Source organism: Ammospiza caudacuta, chromosome 5 (genome assembly GCF_027887145.1).
Source record: "Ammospiza caudacuta isolate bAmmCau1 chromosome 5, bAmmCau1.pri, whole genome shotgun sequence".
Lineage (NCBI taxonomy): Eukaryota > Metazoa > Chordata > Aves > Passeriformes > Passerellidae > Ammospiza > Ammospiza caudacuta.
The window spans coordinates 30,174,395-30,200,515 of record NC_080597.1 but is presented as its reverse complement, the minus strand read 5'-3'; the positions used below and the strand labels follow the sequence as shown (position 1 = coordinate 30,200,515).

The 26,121-nt window shown below is 38.8% G+C and overlaps 1 protein-coding gene across 1 annotated transcript in view; it reads left to right on the top strand.

Moving 5' to 3' along the window:
- The first annotated feature begins 7,663 nt into the window (after positions 1-7,663).
- IFT56 (intraflagellar transport 56) overlaps positions 7,664-26,121 on the top strand; it is a 47,856-nt gene continuing 29,398 nt past the window's right edge. Inside the window, exons 1-6 of the mRNA XM_058805254.1 lie at positions 7,664-7,895; positions 8,333-8,470; positions 8,794-8,889; positions 14,802-14,916; positions 23,640-23,689; positions 25,319-25,464. Coding sequence (XP_058661237.1) covers positions 7,893-7,895; positions 8,333-8,470; positions 8,794-8,889; positions 14,802-14,916; positions 23,640-23,689; positions 25,319-25,464 — 548 coding nt within the window. The 5' untranslated portion in view covers positions 7,664-7,892. The remainder of the gene's footprint in view (positions 7,896-8,332; positions 8,471-8,793; positions 8,890-14,801; positions 14,917-23,639; positions 23,690-25,318; positions 25,465-26,121) is intronic.

Below are 26,121 nucleotides of genomic sequence, written 5' to 3'. Positions count from 1 at the left end.
CTGGTCATACAGGGAGTACCTAACAGCACTGAAGTGTAAAATCAATGATAGCCTTATCACAGCATTTCTTTTTACTCTCTCCCTTGTCCTACACCATCACAATGCCACAGCCCCAGCCAAAATATGATATAAATTTAATTGTTGACGTATAAACTTTTTAATTGCCTTGTGCGTATGTAATCTCTCAATGAATTCCCATGACAGAAGAATCTGGTGACGTGGAGCAGCAGGGAATGTGGCAGGAGGCAGCAGCTAGGATGAAACTCTCCATGAAACCTGCCAAACAGCACACTTTCCCTTGTAACTTGGGGCTTTGGACATCAAACACAGTTGCCTGGCAGACTGATCAGTAACATCTGCCTCATGGCATAAGAGAGACAAAGAAAAGCTGTGTCATTGCACTGTAAATATGACAGTTACTGTTGCTATAGATGTTCATAAGGGTGGAGAGAAAAAAAAGTAAATAAATGAGTCAGATGTTTAAAGGACAATATTTGATAGGCTTGGCACAAGGAAAAAAAAAAAATCTGTAAGTTTGTCCTTGTTGCTGTCTCTGCTTAAGGCATTGTTGGCCCTGAGGAATAGAAGAGATACAAATGCCAGTCAATTCATAGTGTCCTGGCTGCAGAACACAGTTAAGCTCCCAAGGAGCCAAACTCATCTAATTCCTTCCTAAGGTCTGGCCTAGCAGTTTATAAATCCAAGAGGTTAACAGTGACACAAACTAGACAGCTACTCAAAAAAACCTTGTATATCTTTTTAGAGCACTCTCTCCACTATCTCAGTAACTTTTCTCCAACCATTAGCCAGCTCTCACACTTCCAAGATTAGTCAATGAAGGACAAGTTCAGAAGCTCAGAAGACAAATAATGTGTTGGAGGCAAAAAGAAAGCTTTATGACTCCTGAAGGTGACTGCAGCTTTAACTAGAAATACTGGCTTCAACATAACTACAGGTAATGGGAGCATCCTGAAAGCACATGCAAGTAACTCTGCCTTCCTCTGAAAGAGTGTCTCTCATGCATGGAGAAACAGAGCAAGAAATTCAAACACCAGCAATATCCTGCCTAAGGTAACCTCTCCTGACAATCCACAAAACATTTTTAAAGCACATCTTCTAGAACTATTTATTCCCCCATAAAAGTTCTGAGATTTAATCACTGTCTAAGGAATAAGGTGCTAAAAACCAGCATCTAACATCCCCAGTGCAATTCTTTTTAGCTGTTGCTTCTAGGTATAATCTACTACTGCTATAATCTTGGCAGAAAGGTAAAAAAGATCCTCAGTGTTACATATCTTCACTATGTGCAAGTGTCTATCCAAGAAGTCAGTTCTTAGGTGAACATCAGCTTGAGACCCTCATCATTGTAATCCCAGCATGCGTAACAGCTCGTGGAGGTCTCCCCTTCAATCACTGTAGTTTATCACTTATTTTGGCTTCAGCAGCACAGGGATGATTCAGATTCAGATAGGCAGGTCTTGTATTTATTTGTCTGAAGAAAAAAATTCAGTTCCTCCCCAACATTACCTGTCCATATATTGTATAGACACAAAACATCAATACAGCTCTCTTTAGGCAATCTGATAGTCAGTGTTAGATTAGAAATACCACCTCAAATTAACTCACCAGAGAACTGTATCATTGGTTTTAGTGAAAAGTGACTTTCAGTGCCTGGTTCTGCAGTACTTTAAAGCACTGTATTGCTTCTGCCCTAGGATTTACTGAATAATAAATTACTAGATATTATAGGGTGTATTTGCAACTGATAATCAGCACTGACTTCCTGATCTAAAACTACTCTGAGAAGTTCTCTCTGTCTTCTGGAAAATTCAAGGATAGTCAGAGAATGAAAATTCCAGAAATCTCAGAAGAGCCAAAGACTTACGTGACAGTATTGAGTACCTACAGTCAGTCAAACTGCTACTTGTGGTACTTAGTAACAATAGTCCTAATAAATCTGAAAATAACACAAACATATTGTCAGCTTGTCTTCAATTTCTTTGGTACCAAAGACAACCAAGGTAACATTTTTCAAGCCACTAGTTTGTAAAGAAGCATGCATTGTGATACAATCATCTTATTTTGCAGAATAACATATTTTGACAGTGTCCTTCATAATGGAATTTTTCCCTGAATATTTTGCTACAATTATTTCTCTTAATGACAATTGTTGTGATCAGCTTATGTTTTTTCACAATTGCTCATTATTTTTTATTTTCTCCAGAGCCAGGAACTTTGACAGTACACAAGAATATGAGGTTCTATTAAAATAAAAGAGATGCTGTAAGTCTCCAGCATTGCAGAACTGAGAAATGTGAAAAAGGGAGAGACAAAAAAAATCTGAAAAGATTCTAAATAAAAATAACAGTAGATGTACTGATGTTCTTAATTCTCACTAACTCTGAAAACAAATTTCCTTTATTTCAGTGGCACAAAATCTATCATGTCTATGTTTTTGAATAAGCAAGGCTGTCAACATTGTTTGCATAAAATACAGAATTTTTAATAAGAAATATGCATGAGACATTATATGTTCTATAGTTCATCATATTTAGCCAACAGGATAAATACTGAAAAACATTGACGTTGTTTTCAAGTTCTAACCACTATTACTAAGTCTGATTCCAAATTATATTGATTGTCTGGGACTTTAACAGCTTCTACCCAGTCTTTAAAAAGATTCCAAAAATCAGATGGAAGAAAAATAAAATAGAAATGTTTGAGTTTCCCTTTTCTCAGTTTTGTTAGAAGTTAGAATCACAAATATGGTTACAGACAGAAAAGAAAAAAATACAGGACTGTAACATCTGTGTTTATTTAATGTCAGTAACTTAATGGTGTCAACTGGAGAATATAAAGATGTCTTCTTTAACTTTCAATAGGAGAGAGGAGACGAGGGATATGAAATAATGTTTTCCCATATTTTAAATTATTTTTACAACACTTCTACTATCTAGGCTTAGAAGACAATAATGTAAATTATTATTAATATAGTTGTATAGTATACACATATAGCAGCTGTATACATAGATATAGCATACGTGTATAGAAGCTGCATAGCAGCTATATTGACTTTTCAGAACTGATCTTTTTTTCTTTCTCATTTACTACAAAAGAACATAAAGAAAGATTTTGCAAACACTATCCTTTGGAACCAGCAACTGATAAGCAACAAGTTTGTAAATCAACATAAAAACAAGTGGGTCATGTGATGCATGATCCTGATAGTAGAGCACGATAATATAGCCATTGCCATGGGTTATTGAGAGTTCAGGTTCCTGCCATAATTTAGTTGCTGGCACAGATTAGAATGAAATTACACTGCAAAGCACTGACTGTTCTCATCAGAAGTTACCAATCTAGTAAGAGGAACACTACAGACAAGGATAAGGAAAGTGGAATTGCATCATATTACCATTATCATATTATGGGGTGGTGGCCCCATCTTCCTGTTGATCTATTATGTTGCCACTACCAGAAGATGAAGCTAAATATGTGATGTGTCATAAACATCTAGCTCAATTAAGAAAGTCTTCTTCCTGTTAACTCTTTCCCAACACATATATACATTTTGATGTGAATATTATTCCTCCACCTAACTTGTGTACTACAAAAATAAATAGTAGGAAGTCTTTCCTATTAACTACTGCTTCTTTCTTAAAAGGACTTTGCTTCCAGAGTGACAGGACACATTCACCTTTTCAGCATACTGATTTGCCTCTTTTACACATGTATCAGCAGGATACATCTCTGTCAAGAGACAAATGTAAGCTATCCTTAATAGGCAAACATCTGTTCTGCTTATCTTTACAAAGGTAAATGGCTTGAATGTGTAATAATTTATGTCCTGGACATATATTTCAGTTTCCTTAACCTCTTTCTATTAAACATTACACATGTTTATACTATGTGCTGGGATGGAGTTACGAGATATTCAAGCTAGTGCACACTTGATCCTGTAAATCCAGATGGCAGTGGAACATTGTGCAGATATATAAGCACATGTCCTGGGCCAGTACCACTGCATTCTTTGGGACACAGCACCTGCAGTGATGTGGCTTTCTGGCTTGGATAAGTTTGTGCAGACACAGCTCTCCATGCATTCCATCTTCAGTTCTATCACTGATTCATACTGGACCAGTGGATTGTCTTGCCTCCACTCCTTCAGTTCTACATATATAAACTTCTAAAAACTTACCTAAATGTAATGCTAAAATCAAATACAAGAACAGCTTTTTTATTAACTTGACTGACTCTTGATGACAGGTACATGCTGGAAATATCAGAAAAATTCTGAAGGTGCATTTTCCACAGACCCATAAAAATAACAGACATAAACAGGAATGAAAACTAAAGTTTCTCCTTTCCAAATAAAGATAAAAATGATGAATTTTCATGTCACCATTTGGAGGTCTTTAACTGACACGGATTTTGTTTGCCTTCTTGAGCTGGGTAATAGAGACAGAACAAAAGCATTAAAGGCACACATGATCCATCAACTTACGTGTTTCAGCTTCTCTCATCATGGGTGGTCCAGCCAGGGTAGATCAAGACTCAGAAGTTGCTGGTGCCATAAAAAAAAAGAAGCAAGTATTGTTCAAGTTCCTTGCTTAAAAGGGATCATTTCCCATTTTCTCATCTCAAGGGACTGCCTTTGTAGCTGTAGCAGGGGAGCATTTCATTGCTCTCGCTTTTGTATAATCATTTATCTTGAGATGCCAGATGTTGTCAGGTGCATTTTCAAAGGTACAAGACACAGAACACAGTGAAGCATCATTACTGAAAGAACATGATCTTACCCAGATATTGTGGAAATTGAAGTACATGATTGTTGCTGATGCAAAGGTCATGTCCTAACCTCTTGCTTTAGTTCATATTATGATAAGGTTTTTTCCACTTCTTGCTTTCTTTCATTTTTAAAATTTCCTTCATCTCCTTTTCTTAAATCTCAATTTCCAGTCTCTGGTTTTTTATTTAAACACTCATTGCACCATCTGATGATTACCTTGGTGTTTAGTCATGAGTGCATGATTTCCCTTTTGCTGCCATTAGTGTGAGTAAATTCCCATTCTCCCAGCAATTCTGTGTGGAAATAAACATGATCATTAATAATTTTACAGCTCATAGGCTCAGGATAATGGCACTGGCTAAAAGAATAGTGGAGGTAAGAACTGTAGCAGTTTTCCAGTATTATTCTAGAGTAGACAAACTTCTTGACTTGTCTTTAATTTATGAATTGTCATCTTAGTGTTTCAAATGAGGAAAAACTATAACATTTCCACCTACTTTGTACTGCATCTTAGTAAAAATTTCTACACCAGGCATGCTAAAAATATTTTGGTCAATTTGATGCTGCTATCACTTTTTATCACAGCTGACATTGTCATTTTTTTGCCCACACCTAACACACTGACACTCTGTTAGCTCTTCGGCATTCTTCAGATTTGGATCCACCACATACAAATTCAGGAGCCACTTGGAAATGGGAGAAACCAGTGGAGCAGCTGAGAGCTTTCTTTCATTTGAGTTAATATTTTAGCTGTATTTATGTTGACCCTTAGAACAACAGGGTCTTCTGAAAGAATCTGTTAAAAACCAGAAGAAAGCAATGTAGTAAAATTGAATTTTCAGTTACTTTTTCTTAAAAAAAAAATAAAAGGATCTTACCTAATTGTACTATCTGCTTGACCACATGAAATCAAATCTCTGAAAGAGCAAATAATTTCAGAATTATTTATGGAAATTAATTTTCTCCTGACAGAAATAATACCTTACATAATAGAGAAGAGCTATAAAAGCAGACTAAATCACTAGCAAACATTCTTTATCACTTTGACTAAGTAATTAAAAATTAATTTCTTGCAGAGAAATCCTTTGTGGGAGAGTGGATTATCTGCCTTCCTTCTTTGTGGCCTGAGGTATGAAAGCACATTCATTATCCAGGGACACTGTCACAGTGCTGCTGTGCTCCAGTGGTTTCTGGTTGGAGAGCAATCTCTCAGAGCTCCAAGCTGGGTGTATCATTCCTGGGTCAAGCCATCTTGAAGTGATTGGGACACAGTAAATATGGAACCCATACTCTGAAGAAGCAGCACACAGTTCTTTACTGCTGGTCTATATTACAGATGATTGCAATCTGACAGGATATGTTTATTCATACCAAAAACAAAAGCTGGGGTTTTTTTCCTGATAAAGGTAGAAATGCAGATACTTCATTAGTTCTGTCCATGAGTATGTGTATTTTAATTAGTTGAGTTGTCAGCAGTAGTGTAATGTTTTAGTCCTCTGCACTGACATTTCTAATCATAGAAGGTTGGAAAAGATCTCTATGGTCTGTCACTTCCCATGTCCCTAAGTGCCACATCTACTTGTCCTTTGAACACTCCAGGGATGGTGATTCCATCACTTCCCTGGAGAACCTGTTCCAATGCTTGACCATCCTTTCAGTGAAGAATTTTTTCCTAATTGTCTAAACCTCTGTCTAAACCTCCAACAACCTAACTTGAAGCTGTTTCCACTTGTCACTTGGGAGAAGAGACCAACCCTCACCTTGCTAAACCCCCCCTTCAGGTAACTGTAGAAAGCAGTAAGATCTCATCTGAGTCTCCTTTTCTCCAGGTTAAACAGTTCCAGCTTCTTCAGCCACTCATCCTTACATTATTAATCTTAAGAAAATATGTTCTTTGATATTTATCTTGGTATACTTTCGAGACTAATCAAAAAGAGATTTAATCTGTGAAACAGGGAGCAGCTAACAAGCAAGCTCTAAGTGATGTCCAGGTGTTAGAAAGAAAAAATTAGTTATTGGTAGAACTGCCTTGTCAAGGTTTAGGGCTTGACATGTTTCAATTATCTCAGACCTACATGGAGGTTAACAAAGCTTGGGAATAAGGATGTACCACTGATAGTGGACACAAGGAATGTAGAATTTATAGGCCATAAGGACATTTGGCAGAACCCCCAAGCAAAGGAAGAAGCTAATAAAGACAGCTCAGCGACTGTGCTGAATCAGCCCCAGCTGGGTACAATGTAATTGGCAGTGGGTAAATTGTGACCACTGACTGATGGCCACTGACCCAATAGATTGTGTGGGCTAATCAGCATTAAAAGTGAGAGACTCATTAATCAATAGAAGAATACTGATTATTAAGGGAACTATGTAATTTGCAGATAATGGACCTTAACGCCTTTGTTTGCTAAAATGGATAAACAATGAGAAGTTTTGGTAGTTTTCATGCTGGCTTTGTGTGCTGGCCACTCAGCACCCTCTTCTGTGCAGAACTGTAAATACATCAAAGACCTTGACTCTGTGTGTGGATTGGCCTCCAACGCCAGGTGAAAAAAAAAACCTATTTTGGGACAATTAGACTTTTGTTCCAAATCTCTCAGCAGCTTTGCTGCCCTCCTTTGGACAAGCTCCAGCCCCTCAATGTCGTTCTTGTCGTGAGGGGCTCAAAATTGGACACAGGGTTCGAGGTGTGGCCTCACGACTGTACAGGGGCTGGCCACATTTTATCTGACACGATGCCATTGGCCTTCTTGGCCACCTGGACTCGCTGTCAGCCAGCACCCCTAGGTCCTTTTCCACCTGGCTGCTTTCCAGCCACTCTGTCCCAAATCCATGGCGTTGTTGCGACCCAAGTGCAGGCCCCGGATGTTCAGGCCAGGGCCCAAAGGCGAGGAGAGGAAGCGCCACGGGCTTTGAGGCAGGAACCAGCGCGCGTCTCACTGAGGCGGCCGCCGCGGAGATCGCCGCTCGCCGCAGGGGAGCGGAACCCTGGAGACGGCGCCGGTCGCCAGCCGGCGCCCTTTCGCCGCGGCCTTCCGCCATCCCGCCGTTACCCTGGCAACGGCGCCGCCGGCTCAACGCGGAGCCCGGGCCCGGCCTCAAGATGGTGAGGGGCGGCGGGGCGGTGAGGGAGCGTAGATGGTGAGGGATCGCAGGATGGTGAGGGGCGGCGGGGCGGTGAGGGAGGGTAGATGGTGAGGGATCGCAGGATGGTGAGGGGCGGCGGGGCGGTGAGGGAGGGTAGGATGGTGAGGGATCGCAGGGCGGTGGGGCGGTTAAGGATCGCAGGATGGTGAGGAGCGGCGGGGCGGTGAGGGATGGTAGAATAGTGAGGGATCGCAGGGTGGTGAGGGATGGTAGGATGGTGAGGGATCGCAGGATGGTGAGGGGCGTAGGGGCGGTGAGGGATGGTAGATGGTGAGGGGCGGCGGGGCGGTGAGGGATCGCACGATGGTGAGGGGCGGCGGAACAGGGGACGCGGCGGAGAAGGCACCGCCGAGGGAGAGCCCGCTCTGAGCCGGCTCCTCCTTGCTCTCTGCCCAGATGCTCTCTCGGGCCAAGCCGGCCGTGGGGGGTACCCCACCGCCGGGAGACAGGCGGAGGAAGAAAGGGAAGGAGGTGCCGCAGTTGGAAGAACTCTTGGCTCAGAGGGACTTCACCGGCGCGATCGCCTTGCTGGAGGTGACGGGCTCTCCTCGGGAGAGCGGTATCGACGCTGTGCCCTTAGGGCACACTTTACTATCCCTTCCCCTGCCTTGGGACCCTCTCGCCCCCTTGGGGCCCTGCAGCGGCATCTGTTGCTCCCCGCTTCACAGAGCCGGGTTTGGCCTGTGAGGGCTGCCTGCTGCTGCCCTTGGAAGTGTGAAAGCAGCTCCATCCCAGCAGCATCCACAGCTGTCAAACTGTCCATGATATATGATAGCCTAGTATTGCTTTGGTTATCTGTGGGGCTTTAGAAACTCTGGCAGCTGACAAAATTCTTATATTCTTTATTCTCTGCAAAGTTTAAGCAGCACGTGGCGGAGGAGGAGGAGGAGGATGGCAGCCTTTGGATTGGATACTGTGCGTTTCATTTGGGTGACTACAAGAGAGCTCTGGAGGTAAGGTGGGGAAATCCTGCTTCCCGAGGTTAGAAACTGGGATGCTGTGATAAAATAATGGCAGCAGGAGGAAAATGGTCTGTAGTAGGGAACAGCCCTGCTGGCCAGTTAAGGTACAAATGTACGGTAATAAGGCAGATGCTCTGGGAAGCAGTTTGGATTGGGGGAAAAATGGTATTTTGCCTATGAAAATAGAACTTGTTAAATATTATGTACTGACTTATTTCATACTAGGGTCGGTAGCTTAATTTGTTCTGTTGAATGTCATTGTTCAGGTCCTAAATCCATCATTCCTTTTTTGCAGCTAGGTTTCCACAGTTTCATTTTTCAGGTTTAATAATATTTTTGTCTTCATTGTGTAGCTTATCTGTGACAGGTATGAAAAAATTCTTTCTTTAGAGGTTGATGCTCCTGACTATTTAATGTACTTTATTGGTTTTCTTTGCATTTTCTTGTATTAGGTAATTTAATTAAATGAGGTGGTCTTTTTTTCTAAAAGCTTTAAGTCACTAAAATATATGGTAATTGTTCAAATATGTTTGCCTCTTACAGTTCTGTTGTGTCCCCTCGCTGTGAAGTGTAACTCAAGTATAGCTGGTTTTGCAGTCTTTGAACTTGCTTTCCCTAGAATCAATATTAAAAACAGATGTTAATTTAAAGTATTAACAAAAGAAAATAAATAGATTATAGAACAATGATGATATTTTCTTTGATAAATGGTCACATGCACAAGATGCATACATGAGGTGAAAACTCTAAAGCTTCTAAGTAAGAAAGGCACAAGGCACTCTGCCCTTTAAAAATTGAAACATCTGTTAGAGTTATTAGAAATGCTCAGTGAATCAAATGGATAGTAAACACAGTATAGAAGTAGTGCAGGATATCACAGTAAATTAATATTCATGTTTAGACTTGTAGGATTTAGATATTATGAATACAACAATCAGTAGCTGTAGTTTATTTACATCCAGGTATTGGGTGTTAATAGGCTGTGCAAGTTTAAAAAAAGAAAAATGTTCATATACAGATGAAAAATAACTTGCAATTTCTTTGAAATAAGAAACAGTTTGAAAATAAATTTGAAATAAATTCTGGTTGATAAATACCCAGTAGATGCTTTTATAGCCAGAGTAGATTTTACATGTTTCCTTCAAGGAAAAGGTGACTGCTTTCTTTTGGATTTTCCTAATTAGTTTTTGCATGTGGTGTTTGATTCACCACTAGGTGATGCTCTTGATTCAGGCTTTTAAACACTGCAACATAGCCTTCTTTTTCCTGGTAATCTGCCCAAGAAGGGACAATAAAAGGTTTGTATGAGCGATTTGTAGTTTGATTGATTGTGTATGTTTTAAGTGAGAGATCACAGGGCTTGTCTTCCCGGATTTAATGCTGGTTTTTTTGCACAGTTATAAGTCCTGATAGCTTTGTAATTTTGTGGTGACATGTGGGAAATGAGCCTGTGCATCTCAACATAGTTTCTCTGGGGATAGAACACTCTAGTTTTAATTTCTAAGACTGTAGGTCTCATTCCACCGTGGAGGCTGAACTGCCTTTTAGTTATCAAAATCCACGTTGAATTGTAAAATGCTGCTATCTCATCTGCTGTGTTCCAGAGGTGTTGTTGCTGTATTCTCAAGGACAAATTCCTTGATAATCTATATCCTTGAGATCTTGGAGCACTCTTTGGGGAGTGCCAAAAGCACTGTAGATAAAATACTCTGGGTCAAAGATTCTGCTGAATTATCCAGAATGACATTGCATATAACCTAAATGATTCACCCTGCTATGTGTTCCTGCAAATGACAACACATAGTGTGTGTCACCATATAACAGTTCATGGTCCATGTACCTGATGAGGGTCTTCAGAAATCACACTTTTCCATGCTTTTATTAATGATGATACGTTCATAGTGAGCCAGGCATGTTGGTTGCATAGCAACTTTTGGAGAAGCCTGGGAGTTGTGATGAGGTGGCCATCATGCACCACCAGGAGAAACAGGGAATAAGTGAAAAACACACAGATGTCCATTCCAGCTCCAGGAATATCTTCAGAGAGAATGACAGCGAAATCTCTGTCACATTCATGTGAGAGAATTCACATTCTCTTATCACAGGCACACCAACAACAGTCAAATGTCCTCTAGGTAGGGCACTAACCTCAGCCTCACTGGGATCATACTTTCCCCTTCTTAACAGCAGATGCCTTTCTCAAAGGTTATGCCACTGCCACTGGTCTGGTGGGATCATCCCTCCTGCTGTACCCCAGTTTACAAATGCTATTGCAATGGGATGACTCTTCAGCAGTGATGGTGCAGTTCTTCCTGAGGGACTGACTAGCTTCCTTCATGGACAAACTTATTTTTTCTGAGTAGCTTGTGTCTTCCTGGCGTCATATGGCAACCAGAGCTTTCCTAGTATGTGGTGACATCTAATTATTTTTTGGAATCTTCCACATCTAGTGTCCATAATGGGAAAAAAATGCAGAAAAAACTCATCTGTCTTTCTGCAGCAGCTGCCACTTGTTCATGGCTCTAATCTTAAATCTTCTGAAAAATTTCCCAGTGTCATCCAAGTACCAGAACTAGAGCATCAGGCCAATTATTCTGTTTCTGAGTTGCCTGGTCTTATAAATTGAATCAGCTGGGGCCTTAAGAAAGTGATGGTTTGTTACATTTTTAAATATCTGTATCTACGTACAGATATTTTAAAATTTATAGATCTAGATCTATATCTATAGATATATAGATCTATATCTATATGTATATTTTAAAAAATCTATGAGACAAATTGGCATAGGCAGGTGCTTTTCTTGGTTGGATTCAAGAACAAGTTTCACACTTGTAGCCTGTACCCTCTGCTTCTGGGCACACATGGTGCAGCTGCTGGACATGCTAATGCCATTTTGGTTCATCAACTGCACACATGAGAGCAAAGAATTATCCCTGGGCCAGAGCCTTCAATGCATTGTTTCTGTCAAAATCCTACAACCAGCCAGCAACAGTCTCTCCAATCTTCTGCCACCTGGCAGAGAAATAGGAGCAATTCTACCACTTCACTGATCAGGACCTCCCGCCAGCTTGGCTCAGGATAATTTTAGTCGAATTGTAAGTCATGGAAGGACCAGGGCTATACCAGTGTAATTGTTCATCCATGGGCAGTATCTGCTCATGCTTGAGTAATTCTGTGAGAAGTGTGAGAATACAGGTACACTCCAGTTCCTGATAGCTGAAGACAAAGTAAGAACTGGATTTTTGAGCTCTGGGAGTTCTCTAGGCGTCTCTATGATGTCTGTAGCCAGGTTACAATAAGTATCTCTTTGAGCACATGTCCAGCAGCCATATATGTTGGCTTGTTTATTGGCTCTTCAGCATCTGTGTTTATGGGCTTGAAGAATCAGACATGTAATAAGGGCATTAAGCTGGCCCTCCACATGGTCAGTACATGTCCATAGTTGTGGACAATTGACCTGGCAGCCTGCTTTTGAGGAAAACTGCACGTGTCTAGTGATCGAGGTATGAGGAGGAGGACAGTGAAATAGCTAGGAGTTGTTAATGCTGCTGGATGGCAAAAGCATGCCACTGGTTGACTCTTAGGACAGGTTTGAGAGTATTTAGTTTGTTTGGGTTTGTTGGTTTATTGAGAAAGGAGGGGGGAAAGTTCTTGTGAAGTAGTCTTTGAGAGACTGATGTTGAATGGCTTTCAGTGAGGAGAGGGCAACAACACATAGTCCAGACACATGGTCCAGAACTACAGGGTAAGGAGCACTGATAGTCCTAATTTTTATTTAATGTTTCCATTGATTCACATTGGTACTGCTAGAACACTCTTTATATATTGCTTACTTTGAAGGGCCGGGCCATAACATGACTTGTGTTTGTGCACTTTGTCTTTTCTAATTAATCTGCCTGAAGCCCTAGACAGGAGAGACCTTTGGGTGCATTTAATCTGAATGAATTTTGAAAGATTCCAGATGGTCCCACTAAACAGCAGTGGCCTATATCTCAGAGCTCCTTGACAGGCCTACATCAAGATTAAACTGGCCTCAGTAGGAAAGGTTGGCCTCTATGCAAATGTTTTATTTTAAAAAATATTAATCATTATTATGATGATGTTTATGATATTTATATTTATTTATTGTAAATATTGTTGGACAGCTAGTCCCTGAAATACTAGCAAGACTGAGCTGGCTTTTAAGGTGCTCCTTACAAGTTTCTTCTCTGTTTCAGAGTGCAGTTTACTTTTATTTGGCAACAAAGAAAAATTAATTCTTTATGCTTACAAGCTCTAAACTTTATTGTTATCAGCATGTTTGTGTTCTTGGGATTTTCTGTCCTTTGGGCATGGCTTATTTTATCTCATTATGTATATATATCTCTGTCCTTTTCCCCAGAGGTAAGAAGTCTCCCACCCACAGAGGCTCAATCTGCTAAACTCTCCCTAGGCAGAGGGTGCTTCCAGTTCATATTTGGGGAACAAGTACAGAGTCAAGACTCTGTTTTGCTGGGAGGGATGAGTGGCTTGCAGTGATCTGGAGTGCATGGATGACATTCCTTCAGCAGGTCTGATGAGGACCTTGCATGACCCTGCCTGCTTTGCCTTATGCTTCATGCCTCCATGGCTGGATGAAGAGTAGGAGCACCAGCAGCAGGCACTTCCATTGGGATGGTCCTTCCTAGGAATCTGTCAGAACTGTGACACAGGAAAAAATGGCATTTAGAGAGCTCCATGCCTCTGTTTTTAGTACCTGTTGTTACTCTGAGAAAAGATAAGCTTATCTTCAGGAGTATAATTGTTTAGTGGCTGCCAAGTTGTTTTTTTTTTTTAAAGAAGTAGATTGAAAGATTGATCTGTTAAGTTTTGCTGTTTTACAAATAACAAGAAATGAAGAAGTTTGTGTGGCAGAATTAAAGGATGTGTAGTCAATGTGGATGTGTAAGAAATATCAGAATATGCTATCAAGAGCCTTTCTATAGCTGTTGACTATAGATCTTAAAATGGGAAATGGTAAAGTTAGGAACAGGTTATTAATATTTACTACAAATTACTAATCTTCATCTATAAGGAGATCTTGAATTTGCCTAATACCAATTTTTAGGCTTGCATTTTAATGCAGTGGTCTCCAAGCAATTTTGCTGTACCCCAATTAGTAAAAAATTTTTGAGTACACATCCCCAATGTATATACACACATCTATACATTTATAAATTATATACATGTACCACTGTACTAATATGTAATTATAAAACAGACAAAAATAGGAACTAAAAAAAGGATGTGATAAAATTAAATATAATTTAAAATACTTATTTTAGTTATTAGTTGTACAAAAAAATTTTTCTTCCTGCACTTGATGTTATTATATTACATAATCTCAGACTTAACACACACTTCCACAGGTTTAATATACACTAAGACACTACCTACAGGTTTACAAAAACACACTTAACACTTGCTTCAGTAAGTATTCTCAAAGAGATTTCCCTGGTGGTTATAGCTCCCAGGCTTTGACTGGAGGAGAACTTAGGAAAGCAACAGAAGTTGATTATATTGATGCTTTTATAGCTTACTTATATTGGGGCTTATATATGTAAATAATATTTTTATTATAATATATTTACAATATAAATATGTTTTATATCTCTGTAATTTCAATATTGACAGAAATCCTCCTTATATGTGATGATTTATGGCACTGCTTTTCCCTGTGGTCCGTTATATTGTTGTAAACAAAAAAGTAGGGACATAGCTTAAAATAACAGTTTTGTAGTTAGGACTGCAGTGAACTTCAGAATAAATTGTTTGATGTCGGTAATTTAATGATACATTGTAAAACTGTGGAAGAAAGAATTATATTTAATACAAGTATGCGCTATTACACATTTTTTAAAAATCAACCCTCTCTTCTGTTACAGGAATATGAGGCTTTAACCAAGCAAGCAACTTGCAAACCAGAGGTTTGGGTGAACCTTGCCTGTACCTACTTCTTTCTGGGGATGTACACGCAAGCAGAACAAGCAGCCTTGAAAGGTGAGATGTGGTGCTCTGTTGGAAAAGACTGCTTATTGGTTTGAACACTTAAAGTAATTTCTAGAAAAGGATGCAATAAAGGATACTTGAGAGCAAAGTTTTTTGGGTTTGGGGTTTTGTTTGGGGGTTGCTTAATTTTAACTTTCTTTTAACGGGAGAATTATGATGCAGTTTCCTTCCGAAAAATACCTTGGGGGTGTGGAGCAGCTGGAACTAAAAGAAGCATCTGGAAAATAATTTCTCTTATTAATTTCTAAATGCAAAACCCAGCATATGCCAACCAGCAACAAAATATTACTTTTCTTTTGACTGATTCTGTGTCCCTGAGCCAGTGCAGATGAAGCAAATTAAATCATGAAATCATAAAAAAATAAGCATCTGAGAGAACTAAGCATTCTCCCTGATGAAGACAAGAGCTCTGTTTATGTATTTTGAGTGACTTAGCAGGTGATCTTGTTGCCTTGTAAGTCTGATGTTAGGTATCTGGTTCTTCCAGGTATAGAGTTCAATAGTCACATTATTATAATTCTACTTAAATCTGAACATGCATGGGTTCCTTTAAAGAGGAGGAATGAAAATTAGATTCCAGGGCAATTTTTACTGCCTAAAAATGTTTCTGTAGTTTAATTTTGTTGCCCATCACTTTTTATGTATTTTAGTGATTTAGATTGCTTTCTATAACCATACTCTCTCCGTGCTTTTTAAGTAAAATTAGTAGTAGTGATATCTCACTCAACTTCTGACCTGCCTTCTTAGGATAAAACTCTTATTGAAGGATAGGTTTTCTCTGTTCTTTCATTAGTCTTCTTGTCTTGGACTGCAAAATAGAGTAGGAAGAAAATAGTAGTGTACTTTCTTCTGCTGTGAAAGAATGTCTTCCAAAAGGATAGCTTTGGAGCATTTTTAAAAAATAATTAGGTTCTCATATCACTTTAAAATCCTCAAAAAGATCATGCTGAGCTTGAATCCCACAACTAGAAATGGGTTTTTTATTTTCAATTGTAAAAAAACCTCATGCAGAGCTTTGTGATTTGCATTGTTCCAGAGGTGTGTAAATTTCTAATATTCACAAATAATTTAATCTTTAATGTACCAAAATTTGAGCTTTGGAGATTGCAACCTAGAACTTGAAGTGAATCTAAAAGTAAATGGGCAATAGAGCTTTGAGGTGTCACTGTGACCTAAAGCATGGGGGAAGCAAGCAGCTGCATCCTGTACCAGTTGGAGCCATTGTCATCAGCTTCACATCTTGTGAGTTACAGCAATCCATTCTAGAGATGACATATACACAGCTGGCATGCACATTTATTAACTGTGAGCTGGAGGAGAGGGAAGGTTGATGTTTGTCATGCCCCTTCAGATTAATTAGTAGTAATATGGTGAGTGGCAGAGCAAGGGGTGCAGTTAGTGGTACTTGGGTGCTGGAGGCAAGGGTGGGACCATTAAGAAAGCAAGAACTGAGGGAGGGAACAGAAAATAATGGAGTGGTCACATTAGTTCAGTTCCTGATCAATTCTTGATTTTACATAATTGTTTAAGAAGGACAGCATGCCAGTTCTTACAATGAGGTGCCAGACCTTTGTTGTGAGTACTGCAATCCTGGTGATTTCTGGCTACTTAAGCTTGGTGGGGAAGCAGTCACAGTTGAGGATTTGTAATACTTGTCCTTTCTCCACTTGTAAGCTTGTAAGTGTGGTGTATTCCCCTTTCAATCTTTCTTATATTGAGTTTAAACCTTTTTAGTTTTAAGTCAGATCCTCTTTTAGGTTTTTTTAACAATTTGGGATTGCATCACTGGTGGCTGTTTGCAATATAGTGTTGACAGCTGAGGCTGTATTGTCTTGTGCTCTCTTCCACAGTTGTGCAAAAACCTTGAAGAAAAATAAAAAAAATTTCTTTGAAGAGGAAAAGTCTTTAGAAAAACACCATTTATCTAATATTGCCTTGAATATCACTGAAAAAATGATAGGTAGTGTTAATATTAGACTCTTTACCATTGCTATTTTGGGATTATTTTGCCTGAATTCTTGTGTAGTTTATTGCTGCAGTTATGCTAAACCCATGAAAGTAGCATACTGCTAAAACAAATTAAGGAGAACTAATTTAGTTTTAGCTATAGTTCTATATTTCTACAGTGACAGAATATCTGTGTGAAAGGAAGTATAAATATCAGCTAGCTTTCTGGAATAGATTTTCCACACAAACATGTAAATATCTTGAAATCAAATCAAGTTCTTTCTTGTTATATACTATTGTTGCTTAAGGAAATTGTTGTTAACCATCATTCCATTAATGAGGAAAAATTATCAGGATACTTAAAATTTAGGAAACAATCATTAAAAGCCATGAGGCAATTAATGTATTCATACAGATGCATAGTCCACAATCTCTTGTGGAGCAAGGTTTTATCTTTATTTTATAATAGACATGAATTGATCTCTTAGCTTGTTGTTGTTTAATTCAAACTTCGTGGAATAGAGGGGATGGGGAGGTCATTAAGGACTGCCAGCACAGCTTCACCAAGGGCAAGTTCTGCCTGACCAACTTAGTGGCTTTCTATGATGGAGTGACTCCATCAGTGGGCAAGGGAAGGGCTATTGATGTCATTTATCTGGACTTCTGTAAAGCTTTTGACACAATTCTTCACAACATTCTTCTCTCACAATTGTATAGATATGGATTTGGTGGGTAGGCTGTTAGGTGGGTTAGGAATTGGTCAGACAGTCAGATCCAGAGGGTAGTGATCAACAGCTCAGAGTCCCAGTGGGCATCAGTGACCAGTGGTGTCCCTCAGGGGTCTGCGTTGGCACCAGAGTTATTTAATGTCTTCATTAATGACACAGATGACAGGATCAAGTACACCTTCAGCAGGTTTGCAAATAACACCAAGCTGAGTGGTGCTCTTCACTCAACTGAAGGATGGGATGCCAGCCATAGGGATCTGGACAGGCTTGAGAGGTCGATCTGTGAGAACCTCAAGAAGTTCAGCACAACCAAGTGCAAGGTGCTGCACCTGGGTTAGGGCAACCCCTGGTATCAACACCAGCTGGGGGATGAAGGAATCAAGGGCAGCCTTGCCAAGAAGGATTTGGGAGTGCAGGTGGACAAGAGGCTGGACACAACCCAGCAATGGCACTCACAGCACAGAAAGCCAGTTGTATCCTGGGCTGCATCCAAAGGAGTGTGGGCAGCAGGATGAAGGAGGGGATTCTGCCCCTTTGCTCTGCACTGGTGAGACCCCACCTGCAGTGCTGCATCCAGCTCTGGGGTCCCCAGCACAGGAAGGACATGGACCTGCTGGGGTGAGTCCAGAGTAGACCACCAAAATGATGAGAGGAATGGAGCACCTTTCCTAGAGAATTGGATTTTTCAGCTTGGAGAGCAAAAGGGTTCAGGGAGACCTCATTGAGGCTTTCTAGTACCTAGACAGGACTTAAAAGAGCTGAACAAGGACCATTAACACAAGCATCTAGTGATAGAAGAAAGGAGGAATGGCTTTTATGAAATGAATGAAAGAGAGTAGGTTTAGATTAGATACAAGGAAGAAATTCTTTACTGTGAAGGTGGTGAAGGGTTGCCCAGAGAAGTTCTGTCCCTGGAAATGTTCAAAGCCAAGCTGAACAAAGCCTTGAGCAAGGTGTTTATGGCTACAGCAGGGGTTGGAATTAGAAATCTTTAAGGTCTAGTGGAAGATGTCCATGGCTACAGCAGGGAGATTGGAATTAGAAATCTTTAAGGTCCCTTCCAATCTAAGCCATTCTGTGATCCTCTCAGGAAAGAATAAGACTGAATATAAAAAGTCATATAAAAAAGAATTACTGCAAATATAACCTTAGAAGTAGAACAAAAAGGCAATAAAGAAAAATCCCTCCTTGAAGGTTTTTCATTACAATTGTATTTTACCTCCTCTAGGCTTTCTTCCAAAATCGTTTCAGATATTTCTGGCTTCTCCTTTTCCCCTGTTGTCCGCTCACATTGCACTCACTAATGTTCCTAGTTCTGAGGTGAAGGTACAGTTACTTCCAAGTCAGCTACTATTGCTTTGTATTCATCCCATAGTAAAGCTGTCAAGTGATGCTTTGCTGACTCCTTTTGCATCTGTGTTCTCATGCATTGGCTGAACATATGTTTTCTGTGCTCTGAGTAGTCAATCTTGTCTTGAGAGAATGAGGCTTAAACTATTGATCTTGATTAAGAATATATTAATAACAACAAATTATTATTTTTTCATTATACAAACTAATACTCTTGTGTTGCATTTCCAGTTCTTTGCTTTGCAAAGGCCCAAGAACAGAAACTCAGCCTGGCACACTTGGACTGTGATCCTGGCAAGTGATCCAAGTGTTTTGAAGCCAGAATAGTGCTTTCACAAGCTGTTGGCTTGCACTAAGAAAGAAACTAAAAACTAAAGCATAAGAACTAAAATTGTTCTTTTAAACCACAAAATGTGCACATAAGTGGGGCTACAGTTAAGTCTGTTATGTAAAACAGTCTTTTCAGGATAAATGGAATCTTAGAATTAAATTTAAGATTCATGCACAGACAGGGTTGTATTGCTGAACCATTCATTAAAGTTGGGGGTTTTTTTATCCCTTCCAGTTTTTGATGGGAAAAGCTTTGTAATTACTTTGCTTCTTCACATCTCTGCATGTGTCAGATCTGAATGTGGTTTAACTAAACAGAGAACTCATTTTATAGCCTATATTGAAACGAGCAATATTCTACAAAAGCCGAGATGGGTTAGTAAGAGGAATGATCTTTTCCAAACCAGTTTTTCTTATTTGTGAAATAGTGTTTTTCAGGTGTGAAATAGTTATCACCAGAGAAAATGTTCGGTTACAAGCAGGCACAGAACAGTTCCTGGGTTTTTCTTTTCTTATGATTGCATGTTCAGCTGCATGATTTTTATCTGCTTTGTTGCTTGTACTCTCTGTCTTGAGAACAGTAATTATTTTTGGTGCATTTTAGCTGAGGTTTTGAAGCAGCCATTTCATAAATGGAACTTCCAAAGTGCACAAGTAAAAATATCACATGTTTAAAAGCTACTAACCTTATTTTCTTGTTTTGTTTTTTTAAGTATAGTGGAAGCTACAGCCCAGGAGTAATTAATTTGATTATCTTTAATTTACTTTGTGCTTAGGATGACTGAAATTAAATGTGTGTGTATTGCAAGTAACTGAACATAGCTGAACTGCCATTTAAGTTTTGTAGGAATGGGAAAATTTCAGTGAATATCCTCCATAAATTTCATTCAAGAAAATTCTGAACAGTTGAGTTGTTCAAATGGGTGTAAATGTAAACCTCACTGCTGGCCCATGGGGTTTTTTTAACATTTTTCCCATTCCCTTTCATTTTCCCCCTCCACCAGTGAAGCTTTGGTTTCAGACACAGAGGGCTTCATTCAGCTACTGTGTTCAGATGAGCAGAGTGTTGTTTCTCAGGACAAGGAGAATAAGGTTTCCTCTGGTTGTATTTTGTACTATCAGGACGGAGCCTTCTAAGTGCTGCTCTGTTGCTACCAGCTCCTGCTTGGTGTGTTTAGCGTGTGTTCTATGCCTGTCAGTGTGTGAAGAATATGCTATAGAATATGCATTATGTGCTAGATGGGATTTGTTAATGCTGGATGCATGACCAGCAGTGCCTTGCACTCTTATGAGAGAGGACAAATTCCAGATTGTCCATGACTCTATTTCATCATCTTTTTACTGCCTGGGACAGCAATATGGAACCCACAAAGATCTGAGCTGCCATTTCTAGTAAGTTTGATGTTTTGTTTAATAACTAGTGAAGACGTCTTCAACGTCTTCATTCTTACTGTAATTGCTTGTTATATTTTAACAAATACTTCAGTAGGTGCATGTCAGTGTCAACGCATAAAAATATACAGAACACTTTCAAGATCTGTGACAGCTATGATGCAAGTGCCTGGAAAAGCAGCACTGATCATGACAAAAATTCTGGCAAAGGAATGTCAATGCTTTTCCTAGGTGTAAAGAGATAAATCTCATCCAGCTACTTCAGTGCTTGAGTACAAGGCTAATACTAGACCTGAAGCAGGGTCCAGTTTGTTGCCATGCAGCATTACCATCGTGTACGTTATGATCCCAAGATTTCTTAGTACTGATTAAAAAAAAAAAAAGTCATTGTCTTGAAAAAGTAGAACAAGTAAAGGAGATTGTGCTTCCTTGTAGTATTAATAGATCAGTGACAATGAAATTCAGTATAATAAAAAGCAAACTAATGTCCTTTAAATGTCCCTTAAAAATCATTGTCTCTGATGAGGCAGTTGTATCACTTCCTGCTCCAGTGATTGACAGCGTCTTTATCCAATATTCATGACCCCATTCTTTCTGAAAACTAATCTAACCTTGTTCATATGTTGCCTTGTCTTCCTTAAAGAATGCATTTGACACTCAGAGAAAAGAAACTGCTGATGTTGAATGTTTCCATATTTCTGCTTACTATATTGACAGGGCTATATTTGCGTGGAATTTTAAGCAATTCATTTTAAAGAATATCAGATACCTAGTATCATATAATATCTTATGAAGCAGGACACTTTTCCACCCTACATATATCCATGCACACCATCAAAACTCAGATTTCATCTTTCGCCTGGTTTTAAGTGTTAAATAATGTGGGCTAACGTTCCAGCTTTTGCCAAGAAGTAAATAACAATTTTGATGTCAGATCAGATGCCAGGTTTGCAAGGGTAGCCTGCAAACTCACTGGTTGACCAATGAAACAAAAATTCCTTGGTTTAGATTCTTGACAGTATTGCTTGCAAGTCACAATTTTCACAGTGAAATTAATGCTAAAACACACTCAAAAGGGGAAAAAAACAGGAAAACCTACTCAAAAAAGGAACATTGGTGTCTTTACCCATGGTGCTGTGATTATACAATATGTTATTTTCAGTAAAAATCCCACAATATGTCCTGCTTGTATTTTTGGAGTCTTTGATGACCAAATGTTTTGAATTGTGAAGGATGGTTGTGGTTGAAGCTTCTCAGAAAAGCACATGTAGGGTCCATGTGCAACCCTTCTAAACTTTGATATAGAAACCTATCAATTAATGCTGGGGAAAATGTAGAGTAAAGAGCGTGCATTTAAATTAAGGTACTCTTCACTTTCTAACTCGCTGGATGAAATATACATACTGTCATGTCAGTTATACTACTACAGCTGCCTATGCAGTATTTATTGTAAATCAGAAACTTTCTGTTATTTAATAAATAGCCTAATTCCCACGTATATCCTAGGCTGAAGACAATTAGCTCCTCAACAACTTGATGCTCTGTTAGAACTATCTTACAAGATGTTGTGGTCTTGTGAGAATGCTCTCATACCACCTTTGTATTTTGGTCTTCTATTCTAGTAGTTTGTTAAAAATACAATTAACTGTCCTAATTTTTCTAGAAACACAGTTGAATAACACAGATTGCTAAGGAAAAAAGAGAAGAAATAGTTGCTGTACTTATAGAAGTAGGTGGGCAGCCTTGTGCTGGCAATCTTATCAGAATGGCCTGGGTTTTGGCACTGTCCACTGTGTTACAAAGTTTACCTACTATGTGGAAAAAGAATAAGAAACCTGGAAATCTCTCCCTAAATTGCTTTAAAAATAAATTCCATCTTCAGGGGGTGGCGGGGAAGAGGGATTGGTGGTTTGAGCCCTCTTTTATGGTTTAGGATGTCAGAAGAATTACAGCCTTGTGTTACAGGCTATGGCTGTGCTAACTCTGCACTTTTGTGGCCTTATAAACACAGTAAGTAATTCTGCTTTTTGTAAAGATTGCATGTACATCCCTTCTGTGGAACATGCTTTGCCAGCTGGTTGGTCTGAGCAAGAATGAGAGTGCTCATTAGGCTAGGAAAAGCACAGGAAACAAGGGAAGGCTTTTTGGAAGATTGCTTGCAAAAGAAATGAATAGCTCTGTTTGACCAGGACATGTGTAGCTCTTGGTGAAGCAAAAAGCTGTAGTGACTTAAAACTCTGCAGTTTACAATTTGTGTTATATGGAGTGAAATCAATGGAATTCCTAATCCTGCTGGAGCAAGAAATTTCATTCACTTTACTGGCTCTAGTAAGAAAATATCCCTCTTCAATCTCTTGCCATATCTTAGTTTGAATCTTATCTGCTCTGTCCCTAGAATTCTTTTGTGTGCCTTTCATTCCTAGGGACAGAAGAAATATTAGAGATATCATGTAATGTGCATACCTAACAAAATGGTAGCAGCACTGGGTTTTTCAATACACTAGAAGTTATCGAGATTCCTGGAATTATAAATCAAAACTTATTTCAAATGTGACACATATAGAAGGAGCCTTGAGTTTACCTGTTGCTGCTTTTTATTTTGAAAAAGTGTCCCAAAGCCCCGAGGGAGTGATTGAGAAATCGCTGTAGGGAAACAATAATGTAATTCATAGAAGTTTTAAGTCTTATTGAAGGTAGAGGCCAATGAAAATTTTTTTTCAACAGGGATTTAAAAAGAAATAGTCAGGGAATGAAGATAGGAATGAGGAAGACATCTAAACCACTCTAAAATTGGTAGAACCTCCCCCAAAGTATGATCTGCCAAGGCTCTCAGTGAAGATCTGTACTTGGGCTAGCTAATGAAAGAGTAGGGGTGCATTCATATCTATTGAGAAAGAAAGTTAAAAATATAAAGAGATACCCTGTGAGTAGTTCATTATAATAATACTTACTGAATTTCCCTTTCAGCACCTAAGAGTGGTCTCCAGAACCGTTTACTCTTTCACCTGGCACATAAGGTATGATGTCTTTCCTTCACTCCTGCTTTGTTTGTTTTCTTTTCAATTTACTAATGTGTAATTTATGCTGGCAGCCTGGCAGAATAATTAAAATGCCTGTGGTGGCAGAAGAACAAACATCTTTCATAACCACCCTACTGTATTAAAATGTGGAGGAGAAAGCAAGTATGAAAACATGATCTCAGAATAGATGCTCTCAGCATGTTTCTAAGGAAAGTATTACCAGTACACTTCACATAAGTTGTACAATAGAAATGTAGTGATATTTTTGACATGAGGAGCCTGAAACCTTAATAGAATCAGAAATGCAGAAGCCACTATTTTACTTTTTTTTTTCTAAATGTACCAAGTTTTCCTAACTTGCAGCTCTCTTATATGTAGCAATTTGACCAAAATGGTGTATATGCTGTTACTGGTCCTGGGTTCAGTATCCAGGAAATCATATTGTTAATAGCATGGAATTTAATTTAATTTCAACAATATTTAAGTGCTTATTTCACTTGCTACACATAGGTATCTTCCCTTAAATTAGCTTTTATACCATCCTGTACCAGAATACATAAGAAACATTCTGCTACTAATGATACTGACTTAAAAGGAAGTATAAATCTTGAATGTTGGCTTTGATGTCAGATTCTCTTTACTTAGATATCTGTTAGTTTTAAGAGAGAAATCTAAAGCCTTTTTTTCAGTGGCATTGGCACTTACAGACATCTGTGATGAACTAGGAAATATGCAACTTCTCTTTATCTAGTTAGTCACTGGAAATAAATGGTTTTACCAAAGCTACAAAGCCCAATGCCTTTAGTTCTGTTAAGCATCTTATCTTGCCTTTAACTTTGCGATTGGCTCAAAGAGAGAGGAGAAGAATTTGAAGAAAACTAGGAGTTAGGTGGAAAAAGAAATATATATTACAAATTGTGTCTAAGAGAAATTCATAATTACTGTTGAATCAGCAAAACCAGCAAAGGGAAGCAGTGGAATAAGTGATTTGAGCAGACCGATTGGTAAATAGCCTCAACCTCACTATTGTAGTACAAATATAATGGGCATGTTTAACTCTGTTCCTTGTTTTTAGCCTTCTGTGTGTGTGTTATATGTGCTATTCAGCAATGCTTTTAAAAATAATTATTTACTTAAAGAAACTAGAAATTGGAGGCTGGTGGAAGTGAACTTGTTAGTGCTGTTTAAGAAGACTAGTAAAATTAGGGCTTGTGTGTTTGCAAGTATTGTGTTTTTCTGCTATGCATGAGACATTAGATTTGGATCTACAAACAGCAAAATTTTTGCTGGCTTGAATAATTACAATGAAATTTTGTGTTGCAAAATTCCATTTGTGAAATAATTAATTCAGCTCTTTCCCTCTTATCCATCAAAGCACATGACATGTAATTATATCTAAATCATACCTTAAAGGAAAATGTGTGCTTAGTTTTAGCCTAATATTTATTCAATTTGAACTCATCTGCTTCTTTATGTTTGTCTTTCTCTACTGGTCAAATTAACTTTAAAGTAACAGCAGTTTTCCAGATATTTAATGGTGTTTACCAGCAAGGACAAAACTAACCTGTTTAATTAAAAAGCTTTTTTTTGTTGAACTCTTCTGACAACATGTCCCACTCTTTTTAGTTCAGTGATGAAAAGAAACTGATGAGCTCTCACCAGAACCTGCAGGATGTTACAGAAGATCAGCTGAGCCTGGCATCCATCCACTACATGCGGTCCCACTACCAAGAAGCCATTGATATCTACAAGCGCATTCTGCTGGACAATCGGTGCGCATCTCTAATCCCTTTTGGAGCATCTGTTATTGGTGCTATTTAAATTCCAAATCGTTGCTTGATTCCTGAAAGTAGACATTTTCAACAACTGCTGTGTCCCTTTCTCATCACAGAATGTGCACCAGTTGCAGCTCCTTAATTTTGTTCATTTAAAGTATTATTGAAAACCCCACATTTAAAAAGAAGTCTGCTCTCTCTTGTTTTCTTTTTGTGAAGTTGTTGGTTAATTAATTGTGATTTTTTTTTGTTACTTTTTTCTTCTGAAATGATATATGGTTATGTACCTGCTTTGTCTTTTTATTTTTTCCCCTCTGATGGCAGATCTTGGGACTTGAATTATTGACTTCTCCTTCACATCTTAGCCTTTCTTAGAAGGGTTCAGTTCTTGGGTTTTATGTAGAGTTCCTTGCATTCCTTTAAGTCTGAAATTCTTTCCTTCTCTGTTTATCTTCTGTGATACTTGTTGATGGGTTTTTCTGTCATGTTCTGCAAATTTTTAGTTCAGAATTTAACAAGGCTGGAAGTATTTTTAAGAAAATAGAAACTGCTGTCCCAGAATACTGCTATCTTTTGATCTATCTCCTCTTGAATGTTTCAGAGAAGTCCATCATAATGCATGTATCATGTCATGCTTGGGAAAGAGATTTTAAC